The sequence below is a fragment of the Aphanomyces astaci genome (genome assembly GCF_000520075.1).
Source record: "Aphanomyces astaci strain APO3 unplaced genomic scaffold supercont1.108, whole genome shotgun sequence".
NCBI lineage: Eukaryota > Oomycota > Saprolegniomycetes > Saprolegniales > Verrucalvaceae > Aphanomyces > Aphanomyces astaci.
The window spans coordinates 39,629-54,835 of NW_009798371.1; the positions used below are offsets into that span (position 1 = coordinate 39,629).

Here is a 15,207-nt window from a genome sequence, read left to right on the forward strand (position 1 = left end):
GAAGTGCTCAATCGAATGTGAGCAGAATAGCCAAATCGACAGATGACCAATCATAAAACCCACAACACGAATCAAGTGGCCAATCCAACCCTTCACTCTTCGACCAAATCGTCCACATCGAATTAGTGTGAGACTTAAATTAGTGTGATACATGTGAAATTGAAGTGCTCAATCGAATGTGAGCAAAATAGCCAAATCGACAGACGACAATCATCGATACAACCCTTCACTCTTCGATTAAATCGTCCACACCGAATTAGTGTGAGACTGAAATTAGTGTGATACATGGGAAATTTGGGGGCAATCACACATGTACATACATTTGTTCTCGGCGTTTCAAGTCGTGCTCTCGCTTTCCCAATTCCGTCTCCCGTTCTACTTGCTCCACGTTTATGATCATCTAACACACGAGAGATGGATGGGATTAACGTTACCGTGAAGTTGAGTCTCGCGCACCAACAGCAGCGCTTCTTGCTTTTGCAAATCCTCTTGGATAGAAAACAGCTCCTTCATCTTGGCAGCATACCTACCTCCCATTTACCCACCCATGTTAGTCCCAGCCTCGATCTATGGACAGAGTGGTGGACTGTACGTGTTTTGCAACTGCACTTCCACCGACGACATGTTGTACTCCCGCAGACGACGAACCAAAATAGGCACGCGCTCCAAGTCTTCGATCCGCGGCCGCCGTGACCTCTATACGTCCGACGAACGGTCACATGGCAACAAACTGTCGTCCATGACAGTGGACTAACCTGCCGATGCAACATCCATCGAATCACTTGGAACAGATCTTCGGAATACTCGTCCGGGATGCGGGAAAACTTGCCGGCGCTGATCTTCTTGGCCAGCGCCAGTTGATTCGTTGCGTCGAACGGAGGGCTGTCGGCAGATACAAGCACATGAGGGCATATATCTCAACGCACAAGACGCTTCATGTACGTACACGAGGGCGGCGAGCTCGTACAATAGACACCCGAGCGCCCAAATGTCGGACCGCTCGTCGTATGTCATTTCATTGACCATTTCCTGCGCGATATGAGTGATGACAAGGAAGGGATGGATGGATGGATGGATGGATGGATGGCTAGACAGACACACGTACGGGACTCATGTAGTACGGAGTGCCGACGTTCGTCTGTGCAAATTTGGACTCGCTGCTCAGTTCCTTGGCCAAACCAAAGTCGCCAAGCTTCGCGTTCCCCTAATGACGATGTTGCTTGTGTGTGTCGTGTGGATGCACCTACCTCGGCGTCGAGGAATATGTTCCCTGGCTTGATATCCCGATGCAAGATCGGCCGAACGGCATTGCCTTCCTTGTGTCGATGGCATTCTTTCAGGGCAAGAAACATGTGTGTGAAGATTTTCCATATGACGGCTTCGTCGATGGAAGTCCTAGCGACGCATGGTGTTGTTACGCGGTGCAGGCTTCGTCGCGGCTACATACCCGTCTCTTCGGTGACGTTTGATGAGGCGGCTTAGGTCGCCACCTTCGCAGTATTCCATGACAATAAATATTTTGGTCGATTGTTTGTCTATGACGCGGTCGAGGTAGCGCACGATGTGGGGATGCTTGAGTTCCCGCAGGATATTCACTTCGCTCACGATGAGTTGCTTTTCCTTTTCCGTCATCTGGCCGTAGTCGACTTCTTTCCACACGAGTTCCTACGGAAACGGTGCATCAAGCCCAACTCCGCGTCCAAACGCGTACCTTGTTGTCTACTTTCCTTAGGATCTTGCTCACGATCCCAAACGAACCCTTGCCGATCACTCGTACATGCTCGTACTGGTCCATGCTTCTAGGGGAATGCGTCGTGCTGGTATCCTGATGTGTTGCGGCGCCGTCGGCAACTAGTCGGCGATGCTCCCAGGAAATCTTTGCGCGGGCTCGTTCGCGGTATGGGGTTCAGTATCCAATTGCAAATGCCTTGGGTTCACTATACTTCGAATTATGTGTTTTGGTTGGCGGCATTGGAGTATTACGATTTGATTGGTCAAATCGATTCGAAGTATTTGATTTGACCCAATCCACGTCGCTGATTGGCATCGTGTAGCCAATCAAATGCCAGGAATCAAATTACAGAGGTTACGAACGTTAAAAACCGTGGCAAATTCAACTTTATCGCTGCGTGGACGACATGAAGGGCGACGGTGGCATTTGCTTGATGGTGCCGTAGTAGCGCTGTGCTGCAGGAGGCGAATTGGCCGTGGGAATCAGGGGCGAAAGGTCTCTCTGCTCCTGGACCCATTCTGCATACAACGCATTCATCGCAGCCGTGAGCTCCGCCTCTGCGTTGTGCCATCCCTCGTCCGGATCTTGCTGGTCCACGTCAACGATCGGTGCGCGTAAATATCGCTTCGGCTTGGCGTCTTCCTTGTCGTGCTTGTAATCCCGCAGTTGCTGGCTTCGGCTTTGCTCGAAGTATCTGTGTTCCGCAATCGCGAGGCTCTTTTGTTGCTTGGGCGTTTGCACTCCGGCCAACGCCGCTAGCAATTCAGGCGGCCGTCGCTGCAGGGTGCATGTCGAGTCGGAGATGGTAAACAGATCCTTTTGCCGCCGGATCATTTCTTCCCTGTATTCCTAGCCATCGTGCAATGAAACCTCGATTGAGGGTATAACCATCGTACACACCTTCTTTTGCTGCTCGAAGGTGAGCTTGTCGTGCATCTGGGCTTTCATTAGGTGCATGTCTTGTATCTTGGTCAATTGGACTCGCTACGACAGTCCACAACATCGCTTTGTGAGTCCTAGAATCATCCTAAAGCACACCCACGGCATTGAAATCTTCCATTTCCGCTCGCAAACTCTGGTTCTCGTGCTTTCGCCGATGCACATGGGCCACTTTCTCCTGATGTCCCATCTGTCGCTTCTCCTTGATTTCTACCACATTGCGTCAATATATGACATATTCTCCTCGTGTTTGAAGAAGAACCGCCAATTTGAATGTGGCGGGCGACCATGCCTACGCTGCACGCAAAGTTCCGTGCACTCGCAGTGCGCTGTTCGAGAGAGTGCCTACGATAGCCCCATACTCATTGTCTCGTACTTGACCAAACTGCAGCGAGCACCGTTGAGTGGCAGCCAAGTGCCGCTGGGTCTTGACCTTGAGCGCCTTCTTTGCGACTTCCGCCGCCGCCTAAACGTGGGATGGTAGGATTTAAACGCGACAGGTACGAGTACTTGGTCGTGCAAGTCTTGGTCGCTGACGACTCGTCGAATGCACCGATAGGGAGTGTCCATGACGAGGCTGTGCGAATGGGACAGCGTCGTGATGTCCTGCTGCCTTTGAGCTTGGATCTGTACGTCAGGATACAGGTTGGTTGAGATATACAGTACAGCCTCCTTTGGCAAGTCGACGTTACCGGGTTGTTGGCAGCATGGGCTTCATAGGAAAACCCCACTGCGTGTCTGTGTTGGTCCATCATGGCATCGTATGGATGATGCTGAACCTTGGCGTCGGCAATCGACACGTTCGACAAGCTCGACGCAGCACGCCAGTTGTCCCCGGTACTGCCCCCTCTGCTGACCCACTTGGCAGCCAGAGACGGGCCCACGAGCGTAAAGCATGCGTCGACGAAGTCGGGGAACGTGATGTGCCCATCTTGGGGGCGTTGCAGCCACGCGTCCACATTGGCATTGTCGTCGTCGTGTCCGAGCAACCCATGACGCTCCAGCGTTGGTCGGAGGTGGTGCAGGGCCATGTGTCCGTGGCTGTCCACCGGTCGAAACAATGCGCGGCAGGCGCGCAAGTACGCGGCCGTGTACTTGGTGGCGACGTGCAAGTTTGGGTAGTGGACGGCGCAGGGGCGCGTGAGGCGCTGTAGGATACGCGTGGACGCCTGTCGACCAAGGAGTTTGCCTATGGTTTTCGCCACAGCCGTGCCCCCCAAGTCGATCTGAGCTTTGGCCTGATACAGCATGTGCTCGTGGTTTTCAGGATCCATGGCGAGTTCTGTCACCACCGCCGTCGCGACACCAGCAGGCCAGATTTGGCAATCTATATTTATACTTACTTGTCTGTAGTCGGAGGGCATATAGTTAGCATTGAGTTCTTGAGTGTGGCGTGCAAAACGTAAGTCTTTTGCATTGAAAAATGACGTGAAAATATGGTGTCATGAGCGCGTTATTGGCCTGGCTTTGACAATCCCAATCAATAATGTTACCGACGACTCCACCCCGCCAACCAACGCTCACACAAAGCGTGGGAGTCGCCGTTATAATATACCCTACTGGTACTAGTATGTAGCAAGTGCTACGGGGCTGTGGTAAATTTCATGGCGAAGATACGCAATATGACAGTAATAAAAAGGAATTATGTGGTTTGAAATATATATATGCAAATGAAATAAATGTGTAGGTTGTTGACAAGTGGGTGCAATGGATAGGGCAGCTGTCAAGTTACAGTATACATACCGTATACTGTATATGTATTGCGACAGGTGATATTCCGACACTCGTTGTCAAAATTTTGTTAATCCATTGCGTCATACAAATTTGAAGTATATTCAACATATTCACAAGTAAATATCAGTTATTACAAGAAAACTATCAGTTCTTACAGGAGTCGCAATAGATTATTATCCGTCGCAATACATATACACTATACGGTAAACGTAGTATTCTTGGTGCGGCCATGAGAAAATTCAAAGTCGAAACATTTGAAGATTGAGTTTGCATTCTAACGTGATCTTGTTTGTCCATCGATCGATCGATTCACGTTGCGCCGAGATTGCATGGTGGACCGACACAAATATGTGCCCAGTTAACAAACAAATCGATTGGATTGGACGAAATCATTTCTCGTAGCATGATTTGGATTGGCTAAAATTCGAATTCAATAAAAAAGAAGACTGGAGACAGCTATACAAATTCCAAGTGTGCATTTCGGGTTTTGATTTAAATTGCACGACCACACGTCGTCAGATACGAATTTCTCGTCTCGAAGTCACCACGATTCTCACGGACGAGCGGCCGCAGAAGAAACGACGAACTGCCATGGAAACCCTTGAAGGAGATGCAGGATTTATGGACAAGTACAGCCGACAAATCGGCGCGTTTGGGCTGGAAACCATGGCCAAGTTGGTCAAGTTGAAGGTGCTCATTGTCGGCATGCGTGGGGTGGGCATTGAGTGCACCAAGAACTTGATCCTCGCTGGACCTGGTGCCATCACGATTCACGACGGTAGAGTGTACCCAGCATATATACGGCACGTCTCTAACTTGTGGTGTAGATGGACTCACGGAGATCCAAGACGTGGGGGTAAACTTCTTCTTGACGGAAGCGGACGTTGGCACGCCTCGCAGTTCTGCGGTTCTGCATCGCGTACGTCCTATTACGCGCACCCCATGCGTCGATCCATATCTTTCGAGCATGCATGCGTGTATGTAGGTGGCCGAACTCAACAAGACGGTGACGGTCAAAGCCCACACCGGACCGTTGACGGAGGAGGTCGTGCGAAAGCACAACGTCGTCGTGTTTACCCACACGGGTCGCGACGAATTGATTCGATGGGACGCATTCTGCCGCACGCAGTCGCCTGCGATTGGGTTCATCACCTGCGACATTCGAGGTACGCATCGTCCGTCGTGTATGTACTCGACAACAATTTAGGCGCGTTCGGGTATGCGTTCACGGACTTTGGGCCGGCGTTCTTGACCCACGATGCCACGGGGGAGAACCCCATCACGCGCATCATCACGGACATATCCAGCGACGACGACGGTCTCGTGTCGCTACTGGGGCCGGACGACGACGGCAAAATGCACGAGCTGCCAGATTCAGACCACGACGGGTGGATCGACATCAGGTATTATTCGATGCCGTAAACATTTCATGTCGTGCATTTCACCCAAATTTGGACGTCATTTGGCCAAATAGCTTGCTTTGGAATCTATTATTGGATCCTATTTAACTATACCATACAAAGATTAGTATATATGTGTCGTGCATTTCACCCAAATTTGGCATTATTGGATCCTATTTAATCTTGTTCACACTATACCATACAAAGATTAGTATATATGGGGTTTTGCCCACTGCGGACGGGTCAAACGTTTGGATTGGCAGAATATATTCGACATGACGTGATTCGATTGGCTCAGGCGGTTCTTGCATCGACTCTCCCAACACATTCTGATGAGGGTTCCAGCTTCGAATCGATTTGGCAATATCAATCATTCCGTGTCATAAATATATCATTTTTGATGACCTATATATATATATATTGCATTTTAAAGCCCTGGGAGTGATACAAATATATCTGTAGTGAAGTCGAGGGCATGGTGAACCTGGACGACCCGACCCAGAACATCAACACGATGGGACCGTATCGCATCAAGTTTGCGTCCAAAAATGTGTTTCGCAACGGCAAGCAGGTGCCGGTATTCGATCCGTACCATCTCAAGCTGGTCGGGGGCACCCGCCGCTTCTCGCCATACGTCGGCGGCGGCATGTTCACGCAGAGCAAGCAGCCATTCACGACGCATTTTCGATCGTTCCATGAAACATTGGTACATAAACACCCTTTTTCAACAAATGGAGACGGGCCTTGTTTTGTTAGGTGTCGCCAATCCACCCCGGGGATTTTGGGCTCATGTTCACGGACGGCGCCAAATTCGGTATACTACGCCATATATGTGATGACTTGAGAGAATCAAAACTCTTTCAAATCTATGTGATCATCGCTATAATACTATACATCGATTTGTATATATATATATATATGGGGGAGGGTTTGCCCCCCATGCGGACGGGTCAAACGTTTGGATTGGCTGAAAATGTTCGGCATGACGTGATTTGATTGGCTCAGGCTTTTGTTCCGTTTGTTTCGAATTGAAAGACAATAGATAGTGGGATGGCTGACGTTGCAGTAGGACGGGCTGAGCAACTGCATTTGCTTGTGTGGGGACTCCTCGAGTTTGAAGCCAAGCACGGGTACTTGCCCCGACTGTACAACGACGACGACGCGGATGAAGTGGTCGGGTTTTGCTGTCCATACCCCTGTGCGTTGTTGGCTGAATGTTGTTTTGTAGGTGGGATATGCCAAGGCGGGGCCGTCTGCGATCCCTGGCGTGGACGTCGATCCGATTCGCTTAGACCAAGTGGACGAGAAACTGCTCCGGCAACTCACCCACGTGGCGCGCATTGAGCTGCATCCACTGGCGGCGTTCTACGGCGGCGTGATCGCGCAGGAAGTGGTCAAGTTTACGGGAAAGTTTACGCCGTTGAAGCAGTGGATGCACTTGGATTTCGCCGAAGTGCTGCCAGAGGCACGCCCGGATGACGTGGCGCGTCAAAATAGCCGCTACGACCATATCATCCAGCTGTTTGGTCTGTCGTTTCACCATCAATTGGGTACGTTGACAAAGTATTGGGAAAACCTTGAAAACGAATATTTAGTCGTTTTACCCCCCAAAATGGATGTTTTGTGCGGATTCGCCAAATCGATCGATTCTGTGAACTTTGTAAAGCGGTGCTTGTAATTACACTAATGGAAGTCATACACTAATTATATGTTGATCATGCAATCGGATTGGCTCAATCTCCTACTGTCGATGATTCTTGTGTAGTACATTTATTTGATTAGATCGATCGTACATTCATTCAGTCACCATGTTGCTCCAGTTACATGGTCCTTTTACCCAAAATTTGGACTTTTGTGCGCTGATTTTTTGCCAAATCTATCGATCGAGTATTTGTACTTCTGAATTTTGTATGTAAAAAATTGGTCTCACACTAATTGAAATCACACACTAATTTGACGTTGACGATGGTTTCCTGCAATCTGATTGGCTGAATTCTTCTGCACATTTGGTTGTGTCGATTATTCATTCTCCATGTCGCTCCAGTTAAACACAACCATATTGTCCTTTTACCCGAGATTTGGACTACTTTTGTGCGCTGATTCTTTGCCAAATCTATCATCGATCGATTCGTTGTACTGACTTTTGTAAGATCGTCCAATATCACACTAATTTCAATCACACACTAATTCGATGTTGAAGTATTCGAAGAGTGGACAGTGATTTGATTGGCTAGTTGATATGATGGTTTTGTGTTTTGATTGGTCGATATATTGATTGTCTGCCGATGTATTTGGTGATTCTGGTCATTCGATTGAGCAAATCCCACTCCAATTTCGACTCGAATGAACAATACCTCTATATCTGTATATCGTTGTAGCCAACGTGCGCACATTTTTGGTCGGATGCGGGGCCCTCGGCTGCGAATACCTCAAGAACTTTGCCATGGTGGGCGTCGGCGTCGGGCCCAAGGGGCTGATTACAGTCACAGACAACGACCGCATCGAAGTGAGCAACTTGAACCGGCAGTTTCTGTTTCGAGAGCACAATGTCGGCCAGCCCAAGTCGGTAGCCGCCACCGCCGCCGTCCGCCGCATGAACGACGCGCTAAACGTGCTGACATTGGAGCATCTGGTCGCGCCCACGACCGAGCACGTGTTTAACGATACATTCTGGAGAAACGACGTGGACTTCGTCACGAACGCGCTCGACAACATCAAGGCGCGGCTATACGTGGACTCCAAGTGCGTGTTTTACAAGAAGCCGTTGCTTGAGAGTGGTACCCTCGGCACCAAGTGCAATGTGCAGGTTCGTACGTGACCCCAATATATGTGTTTTTGTGGAGATGATTTAGATGGGATTGTGAGTAGTGTCTAGGTGGGTTTGATATATATATATATATATATATATATATATTGTAGGTGGTGCTGCCGTACAAGACGGCGAGCTACGCCGACGGACCCAAGGACGCCCCCGACGATAACATTCCCATGTGCACGCTGCGCAACTTTCCGTCGCTGATCGAGCACTGCATCGAATGGGCCCGGGCCCAGTTTGAAGATGTGTTTGTCGTGCCTTTCTCGGACGTGGCAAAGTTTGCCTCGGATCCGTCGACGTATTTGCACGTTATTCGGGTGGCTACGGTGGACCACCCCAACCCTAAAGTGGGCGCGTCGGCCGTGCCAAGTGAATTGGAACGGTATTGTCCTATGACCACGATATATATATATATATATATATATATTTGGACTTTGTGCGGATTCACGAAATCCATCGAAGACTTTTGGAAGATCGTCCAGTATCACACTAATTGAAGTCACACGAATTCGATGTGGAAAGAGTGGATTTGATTGGGTACTGGAATAGTGTTGTGGGTTTTGATTGGTCGTATCTCGATTCTGGTCATTCGATTGAGAGCTCCACCGAAACACTCCACTTTTGAATATCTTGACAAGATAAAACTCGCTGATATATAATCGATAAAACCCACGATTGCAATCGAAGACTTATAATAGTGTATGAGAGACTAGGGTGCGCGCACTCCATGCGCTCGTGACCAAGCCCCAAGTCGAGTTTGAAGACTGCATTGCGCTCGCCCAAACGTTGTTTACGTCGCTGTTCCGCGACCGCATCTTGCAGCTGATCCACAACTTCCCCGAGGACCACCAGACCAAAACGGGTGAGAAGTTCTGGTCTGGCGCCAAGCGCTTTCCCCAGGCCGCCACAGCCGTGGACTTTGGCAACGCGTACCATGCCGACTTTATCCGATCTGTGGCCAACTTGTACGCTGTCAACTTTGGGCTGCAGCCACCGCCCGAGGACGAAGTCGTGCCCGAGTCGTCGTACTTGCGCCAAGTGGACACATTTGCCGCGTTCGGCCAGGCGCATCCGCTGGCGCCGTGGGTGCCTTCGTCGGAAACCATTGCAGAGAACGACGAAGCGCTCAAAAAGCAGCAAGAGGAGCGCGCGACCAACGCCGACGACGTGGGCGAGCTGGAGCGGCTGTTGAACGAGCTCGGCGCGCTCACGGCGGGCCAGCTGGCGGCGGCCGCCCGCTACGTGGCCGCCGACTTTGAAAAAGACAACGACCTGAACTTCCACATTGACTTCATCGCAGCCGCGGCAAACCTCCGCGCGTGGAACTACCGCATCAAGCAAGTGTCCCGTCACAAATGCAAGATGATTGCAGGCAAGATCATCCCGGCGATTGCAACCACGACCGCCAGTGTCACAGGGCTGGCCATGATTGAGCTGCTCAAGATTGTGCAGGGGAAATCGCTCGACCAGTTTAAAGATTCGTCCAACTCGCTCGGACTCAACATGTACCTCCTCCAAGAACCGGCCGAGCCAGAAAAGGCCAAGGATGAGTACGATATGATTGAAATGTCTGAAGTCAAGTGCAAACCCGCGGGGTTCACCAAGTGGGACACGACGTTGGTCACGGTACGAAATTGCACTTTATAACCAAACGTTAAGTTGGTTGGTTGTGGTGGCATTAGGTGCAACCGGGTGTGACGTTGGCCGCGTTTCTCGACCAGGTGCAAACCCAAGTAGGGCTGAACGTCAACTTGCTCTTCCATCCCGTGGCCGAGTTGGGCGGCGACGAGTACGCCGCCGTGCGCGGCCTCATGCTGTACGACCGCACGGCGTTCAGTGCGTCGCTCAAGGCGCTGTACAAGCAAAAGCTGGACGTGCCCCTTCGGGAATGGGTCGAAGAGCGGTACCAGCGCCTCGTCGACTGCGACCGCCCGTTTGTTGAGTTTCAAACGTCGTGCTCGGACGACGACGACGTCGTGTACAAAATCCCCACGGTCGTGTGCCGCTTTGTCTAGATATGACTACTTAAGAAGTAGGAGCGGCAACAATATTGAGTAAAGATGAAATTGATTGATTCGTACTCTTCTGTAGTACTTACTACGTAGTACTTGTGTATGTAGTAGTAGTAGTAGTAGTAGTAGTACAGCACTTTGCACTTCGGGAGCACTACTCCTTGAAGTAGATACGAACTAAAGCACTTTGCACTTTGGGAGTACCATTAATACTATTGTAGTACTAGTAACGTTAGTAGGAATATAAACTATTGAAACATGCACGTTGGTCAGGTTTACGGCGGCAAGTCGGGGCAAAACGTGACGACAAAGTTGGTCGTGTCGGGGCAGCTCTTGGTCTTAATGTCGTCGGATGGGTACTGGTACGCGTCGTGGCATCCGTTGGCGTAGCAGACGACGTACTGGCAGTTGTACATTGGGTCGTTGCGACTGGGGCCGTTGGGGAAGATGCTCATGGCGACGTTGAACCCGACCTTGGCCGTCACGCGCATGCATTCAGCGAGGCTCGTGCACGTCCCAGACTAGTTAGATGTGTAAGGCAACATGGTGATCACAGGACGACGGCGTACCCCTGGGGGCACGGTGCTGATGTCGTACCAAACTTTCCCCCCCGCGATGGAAAACTCGGCCACTAGATCCAAGACACATCAATTGGCATGAGACGAGGGTTAAAGGGGATTGGGTACATGTGGCTTGCTCATTCGAGCTATGGCGAAACATGCCACTCCATGGGGCGTTGGCTGTGACCCCACATCCAGTCGAGTTGGGCTGCAAAGTGCATGTGACAGCGTTGTCGTACACGTCGACGGGGTACGAACATTGGCTGCGGAACTCAAACGACGCTGCAAAAGTGGACGGCACCCAGGCTATGACGAGAAAGAAGAAGACGCAGCGAGGAAGCATGATCAACAGCCTGAAAAATGCAATGGTGTGCTACGAGGTTGAGATGGACAAAAATAGATTTTGATATCATCGTGCAAGGGGTTTCAATGGCAAGTCGAACTAATTCTATCGCCTTGCTCAGGGTACACATCAACATGGCGTCGTGTGCGACAAGGTATGCGCTTGGCCAATGTTCTGCTTCAAAGTACAGTAGAGTAGATTGATTGGGATTTGATGATATTTTTTGCTGGGCAACGCATAACTAAGACTACCAGTAGGTAGTAGGTAAGAATAGTCATCTCGTTAAGGAAAAACTAGATATAACGTTAGAGTCCTTCATCACACCCCTCCAGCTTCCTTGGCCTCCCGCTTGGCTTTCGCGGCAGCAATCTTGGCATTCATGGCCTGAGGACGACGTGAAATCAAATAACCAACGATTCCTGTGTGTACCTCTTTTCTGCTGCCAAACTTGCCTCGGTTGTGGTACACAACACTGGCTTGCCCTGATGCCGTCGTCGCAGCAATAGCTTGCGCAGCCGTCTCACGGCATGCTTGGGCCAGGTCCTGCGCGACTTGTCGATCTCGCGCCGACATGGCGATAACAATATTATCCGGTCATCGGTTTATCCGGTCGGTGGATAAATATCGTACATCATACAACATGTACGACACTGTGACCGTACATTGCCGATAATTTGACTGGTCAGAAGGCCAACTTGATTGCTCATGTCCACGTTGGCCACTTTCATTCAGGTCGAGCAGCGCGCAGGTTAACTTTTGATGCAAACGTAGGGAGTAGGTGTAGACGACAATGGATCTCGATGATGTCACAACCATGCTAATTCTGAACGATGCTTATACGCATCATTCTGTGTGGAAACAAGTATTCAAAACACTGAGAGACCTTAATCATGTATGTTTACACGTGCGAACGTACGCATGTGCATGCTGGCGCGTAGTCGCTTGTGTCCATGTGTGCACTAACGTTAGTAGGAAGATGGCGTCACTCGACGTGCACCTTAATAGATCAGTAGGATGGCACCTTCAAGTTTTCCTAGTAAAGAACACAGAAGGGCACTTTCGGGTATCGTCATCGCATGGGTGTGAACGTTAGTTGTACATACAGTGCTGCATGGGTAGATGGGCTACACAGTGGCTGCGGACGAAGGGACAACGACGTGTAGCTGCAGTGCGCCATGATAGTAGACATGGACATGGGGTGCTGTCAGCATCGTGAATTCCGCATTCGTACAGTCATGTGCACTTCTGTCGTCGATTCTACAACACGTCGCAGAAAACTGTTCGTCAATAATCTCGACTTCACATTACTATTGTTGCCCCTGCGCATAAATGTAAACCGAAACGGTGGCAGTTTCGTCATTTCACAGCACCATGGAGGCGCCGTCGGCCGGTGGTGAAGCGTTGACACTCCTCGCGGGCATTGCTAAGATGGAGCTGGATGGCTGGACCAAGCATGTGCGCGCGGACGCGTCCGACCAACTAAAGGCGATGCGGCAAGGAATGGGCGCGGACGCATCCGACCAGCTAAAGGCGATGCGGCAAGGAATGGGCGCGGCGAGTCGGGCAAGGGCCAAAGCACGAGCGGAGCGGGAGCGACGCACCATGAAGCGCGAGGGCATGTACAACCCCCACGTGATCAAAGCCAAGGCCGCGGCCCAACTGCGTAAGGAGGAGCTCACCAAGGCAAGCCTCGTCCTCGTGCTTCGTCGATAGTATGAAACTGCACTTTGCATTTGGTAGCTCATGAAAGACGTGAATGTGCTGCTGCGTAAAGAGCGCAAGAACATTCCCCAGTGGATTCGGGTACTTAGTTGCATAGCTTGCATGATGTCGTGAAGGTTGTCGCTGGACGCTGGACGTAGAAATACAAAGATGAAGACCCCCGCTGTGTGTATTACCACAGCATGCTGCGGCGGGTGGGGCTGCCAGAACGCCACGCTCGAGTAGGTCGTTTCTGCAGATGCACGCCACGTCATGATGCCCCATATGTGCTCGTTGTAGTTTGCGCCTTGGTTCTTAAAGTCCAACCAGCTCGTGCTCAACAAGTACGGCCAAAAGCTGTTTGATCGGTTCGAAGCAGCCTACTTGGCGCAAGCGGAGCGCCTCAACGACACGGAGGCAGCCGTGCAGAGCCACCAGGCGTTTGTCAAGCGCGTGGCGTGTCTTCAACTAGGCCCTCGAGAGCAGGTGTGATTCGATTGATAAAAGGATCCAAAACGGATTATTTCCTGGGCTAGCTTTGGTTGACATTTGTATTATTCATTTCCCTTCGTAGAACCAATCGTTGTTGCAGCGGGCGTACCGGACGGCGTCGTTTCCCGCGCCAAAACTCCACGTCGCCGATTCAACGAGTGTGGTCCATCCATTGCTTCGACAGGACAACAACAGGATCAACGAAGACGATGATACGCCGCTCGCGGTGGTGGCGGACAAGGACGACATGGACGACCCGACCGCCAAAGTGATTCCCATTGCGCCTGTGAAACTCACGGCGGCGCCCCCCGGACTCGCCCCCGCCGTGCCCGGCAAAGTCGAAAGCCACGGCAAACACTTGTATCATGCGTACAACGGGCGGTGGAAGGACGGGCACATGCGAGGGCCTGTGGGGGTGTACGAGTTTGCGGATGGGGGGAAGTACACGGGCGCGTGGAAGGACAGCGTGCAGTGTGGCATGGGCACGGCCGTACGCTCGTCGACAAGAGGTCGTTGTGTGACTGATTGAGTAGGAATACCCAAACGGAACGGCGTATGTGGGGCAGTGGAAAGAGGGCAAGTACCACGGTCAAGGCAAGTGGTCGTCCAAGAGTGGGATCGAATACGCGGGCGAGTGGAAACATGGCATGCGGGATGGCAAAGGGCGGCTCACGCTGCCATCGGGGGCAACGTACGAAGGAGAGTTTTACAAAAACCAACGGCACGGCCTCGGCGTCGAATCTAGCCCGTACGTATAAAACGAATGACGACTCGCGGTCGCGTCGTACCCGGTTATCGTGTTCGAGTTACTCGTAGGTTGGGGTACAAATACAAGGGAGGGTTTCGCATGAATCGAATCTATGGCCAAGGGCAAGTGGAGATTGAAATGGACAACGGCAAACTCCACGTGTACGCAAAAGAGCAGTGGCAGCCGTGTTTGTTGGGGGGTACGTACTACAACCTGATACCAAATCTGATTCGACCATTCAGAGATCTGAGTCTGATTCAACTCGTCGTCTGATTATTCATTTGAACAGAGGCTGCGATGGAGGCGAAATCGCATTGGCTCGGGATCGACGCCCACGACGAAGTGTTGATGCGGAGACTCATGCGCGTCCGCGACGATTTCCGCGCCGATGACCTTCAAGAGAACTTTCATGTGCAGGAGGCCCAGCGCATCGTGGACGAAGAGCGAGCGAGGAAGCAGGCGCTGCGGGAAGCCAACAAGGACAAGCGCGACGCACTGGCCAGGGCCAAGGAAGCGTTTCAGAATCGCATCTTGCAAGCCGACGAGAGCGAGGACGACGAAAATGCGCCAAAATCCAATGTTACGCCAAGTGACGACGATGACGACGATGGTGACGATGACGATGGCGATGACGAGAGCCAAGACGACAGTAAGGACGACGACGTCGCATCTGGTTAATTAATGCGACAATGTGCTGCAAAGTCTGTTGTGCAAGTTGAACGAGTACTATG

At 51.2% G+C, this 15,207-nt stretch overlaps 6 protein-coding genes across 11 annotated transcripts; 2 read left to right on the forward strand and 4 right to left on the reverse strand.

Annotated features, from left to right (window-relative positions):
* Nucleotides 1–64: 64 nt before the first annotated feature.
* Nucleotides 65–1,910, reverse strand: H257_17468 (NEK protein kinase). The gene is made up of 9 exons (XM_009846267.1): nt 1,712–1,910; nt 1,448–1,665; nt 1,248–1,395; nt 1,106–1,204; nt 947–1,029; nt 756–882; nt 593–696; nt 435–526; nt 65–375 (listed from the first exon to the last, which is right to left on the reverse strand). The coding sequence occupies exons 1-9, from the start codon at nt 1,793–1,795 to the stop codon at nt 305–307; spliced, it is 1,026 nt and encodes a 341-aa protein (XP_009844569.1). The 5' UTR covers nt 1,796–1,910; the 3' UTR covers nt 65–304.
* A 117-nt stretch (nt 1,911–2,027) lies between these two features.
* On the reverse strand, nt 2,028–3,995 carry H257_17469. Of its 2 annotated transcripts, XM_009846269.1 has the most exons (7): nt 3,364–3,995; nt 3,182–3,298; nt 3,070–3,137; nt 2,934–3,016; nt 2,775–2,881; nt 2,633–2,716; nt 2,028–2,581 (listed from the first exon to the last, which is right to left on the reverse strand). In XM_009846269.1, the coding sequence occupies exons 1-7, from the start codon at nt 3,943–3,945 to the stop codon at nt 2,120–2,122; spliced, it is 1,503 nt and encodes a 500-aa protein (XP_009844571.1). In that variant the 5' UTR covers nt 3,946–3,995; the 3' UTR covers nt 2,028–2,119. The 2 variants fall into 2 exon arrangements, with proteins under 2 accessions (XP_009844571.1, XP_009844570.1); XM_009846268.1 differs by having other exon boundaries at nt 2,028–2,716.
* A 932-nt stretch (nt 3,996–4,927) lies between these two features.
* On the forward strand, nt 4,928–10,711 carry H257_17470. 2 transcript variants are annotated; one of them, XM_009846271.1, is made up of 12 exons: nt 4,928–5,183; nt 5,233–5,324; nt 5,391–5,571; nt 5,613–5,808; nt 6,268–6,511; nt 6,562–6,619; nt 6,875–6,978; nt 7,034–7,355; nt 8,184–8,611; nt 8,725–9,002; nt 9,334–10,246; nt 10,303–10,711. In XM_009846271.1, the coding sequence occupies exons 1-12, from the start codon at nt 4,997–4,999 to the stop codon at nt 10,633–10,635; spliced, it is 3,336 nt and encodes a 1,111-aa protein (XP_009844573.1). In that variant the 5' UTR covers nt 4,928–4,996; the 3' UTR covers nt 10,636–10,711. The 2 variants fall into 2 exon arrangements, with proteins under 2 accessions (XP_009844573.1, XP_009844572.1); XM_009846270.1 differs by having other exon boundaries at nt 5,391–5,808.
* A 106-nt stretch (nt 10,712–10,817) lies between these two features.
* H257_17471 (hypothetical protein) lies at nt 10,818–11,610 on the reverse strand. Its single transcript, XM_009846272.1, has 3 exons — nt 11,319–11,610; nt 11,202–11,263; nt 10,818–11,153 (listed from the first exon to the last, which is right to left on the reverse strand). The coding sequence occupies exons 1-3, from the start codon at nt 11,533–11,535 to the stop codon at nt 10,908–10,910; spliced, it is 525 nt and encodes a 174-aa protein (XP_009844574.1). The 5' UTR covers nt 11,536–11,610; the 3' UTR covers nt 10,818–10,907.
* Nucleotides 11,611–11,793: 183 nt separating this feature from the next.
* Nucleotides 11,794–12,108, reverse strand: H257_17472 (hypothetical protein; the record flags this gene model as incomplete). Its single annotated transcript, XM_009846273.1, has 2 exons — nt 11,794–11,919; nt 11,965–12,108. The coding sequence occupies 2 exons, from the start codon at nt 12,106–12,108 to the stop codon at nt 11,854–11,856; spliced, it is 210 nt and encodes a 69-aa protein (XP_009844575.1). The 3' UTR covers nt 11,794–11,853.
* Nucleotides 12,109–12,829: 721 nt separating this feature from the next.
* Nucleotides 12,830–15,200, forward strand: H257_17473 (hypothetical protein). Of its 4 annotated transcripts, XM_009846274.1 has the most exons (9): nt 12,830–13,020; nt 13,066–13,218; nt 13,276–13,338; nt 13,398–13,478; nt 13,537–13,722; nt 13,811–14,218; nt 14,262–14,476; nt 14,545–14,675; nt 14,766–15,200. In XM_009846274.1, the coding sequence occupies exons 1-9, from the start codon at nt 12,907–12,909 to the stop codon at nt 15,152–15,154; spliced, it is 1,740 nt and encodes a 579-aa protein (XP_009844576.1). In that variant the 5' UTR covers nt 12,830–12,906; the 3' UTR covers nt 15,155–15,200. The 4 variants fall into 4 exon arrangements, with proteins under 4 accessions (XP_009844576.1, XP_009844577.1, XP_009844579.1 ...); XM_009846275.1 differs by having other exon boundaries at nt 12,830–13,218; XM_009846277.1 differs by having other exon boundaries at nt 13,066–13,338.
* Nucleotides 15,201–15,207: the final 7 nt, after the last annotated feature.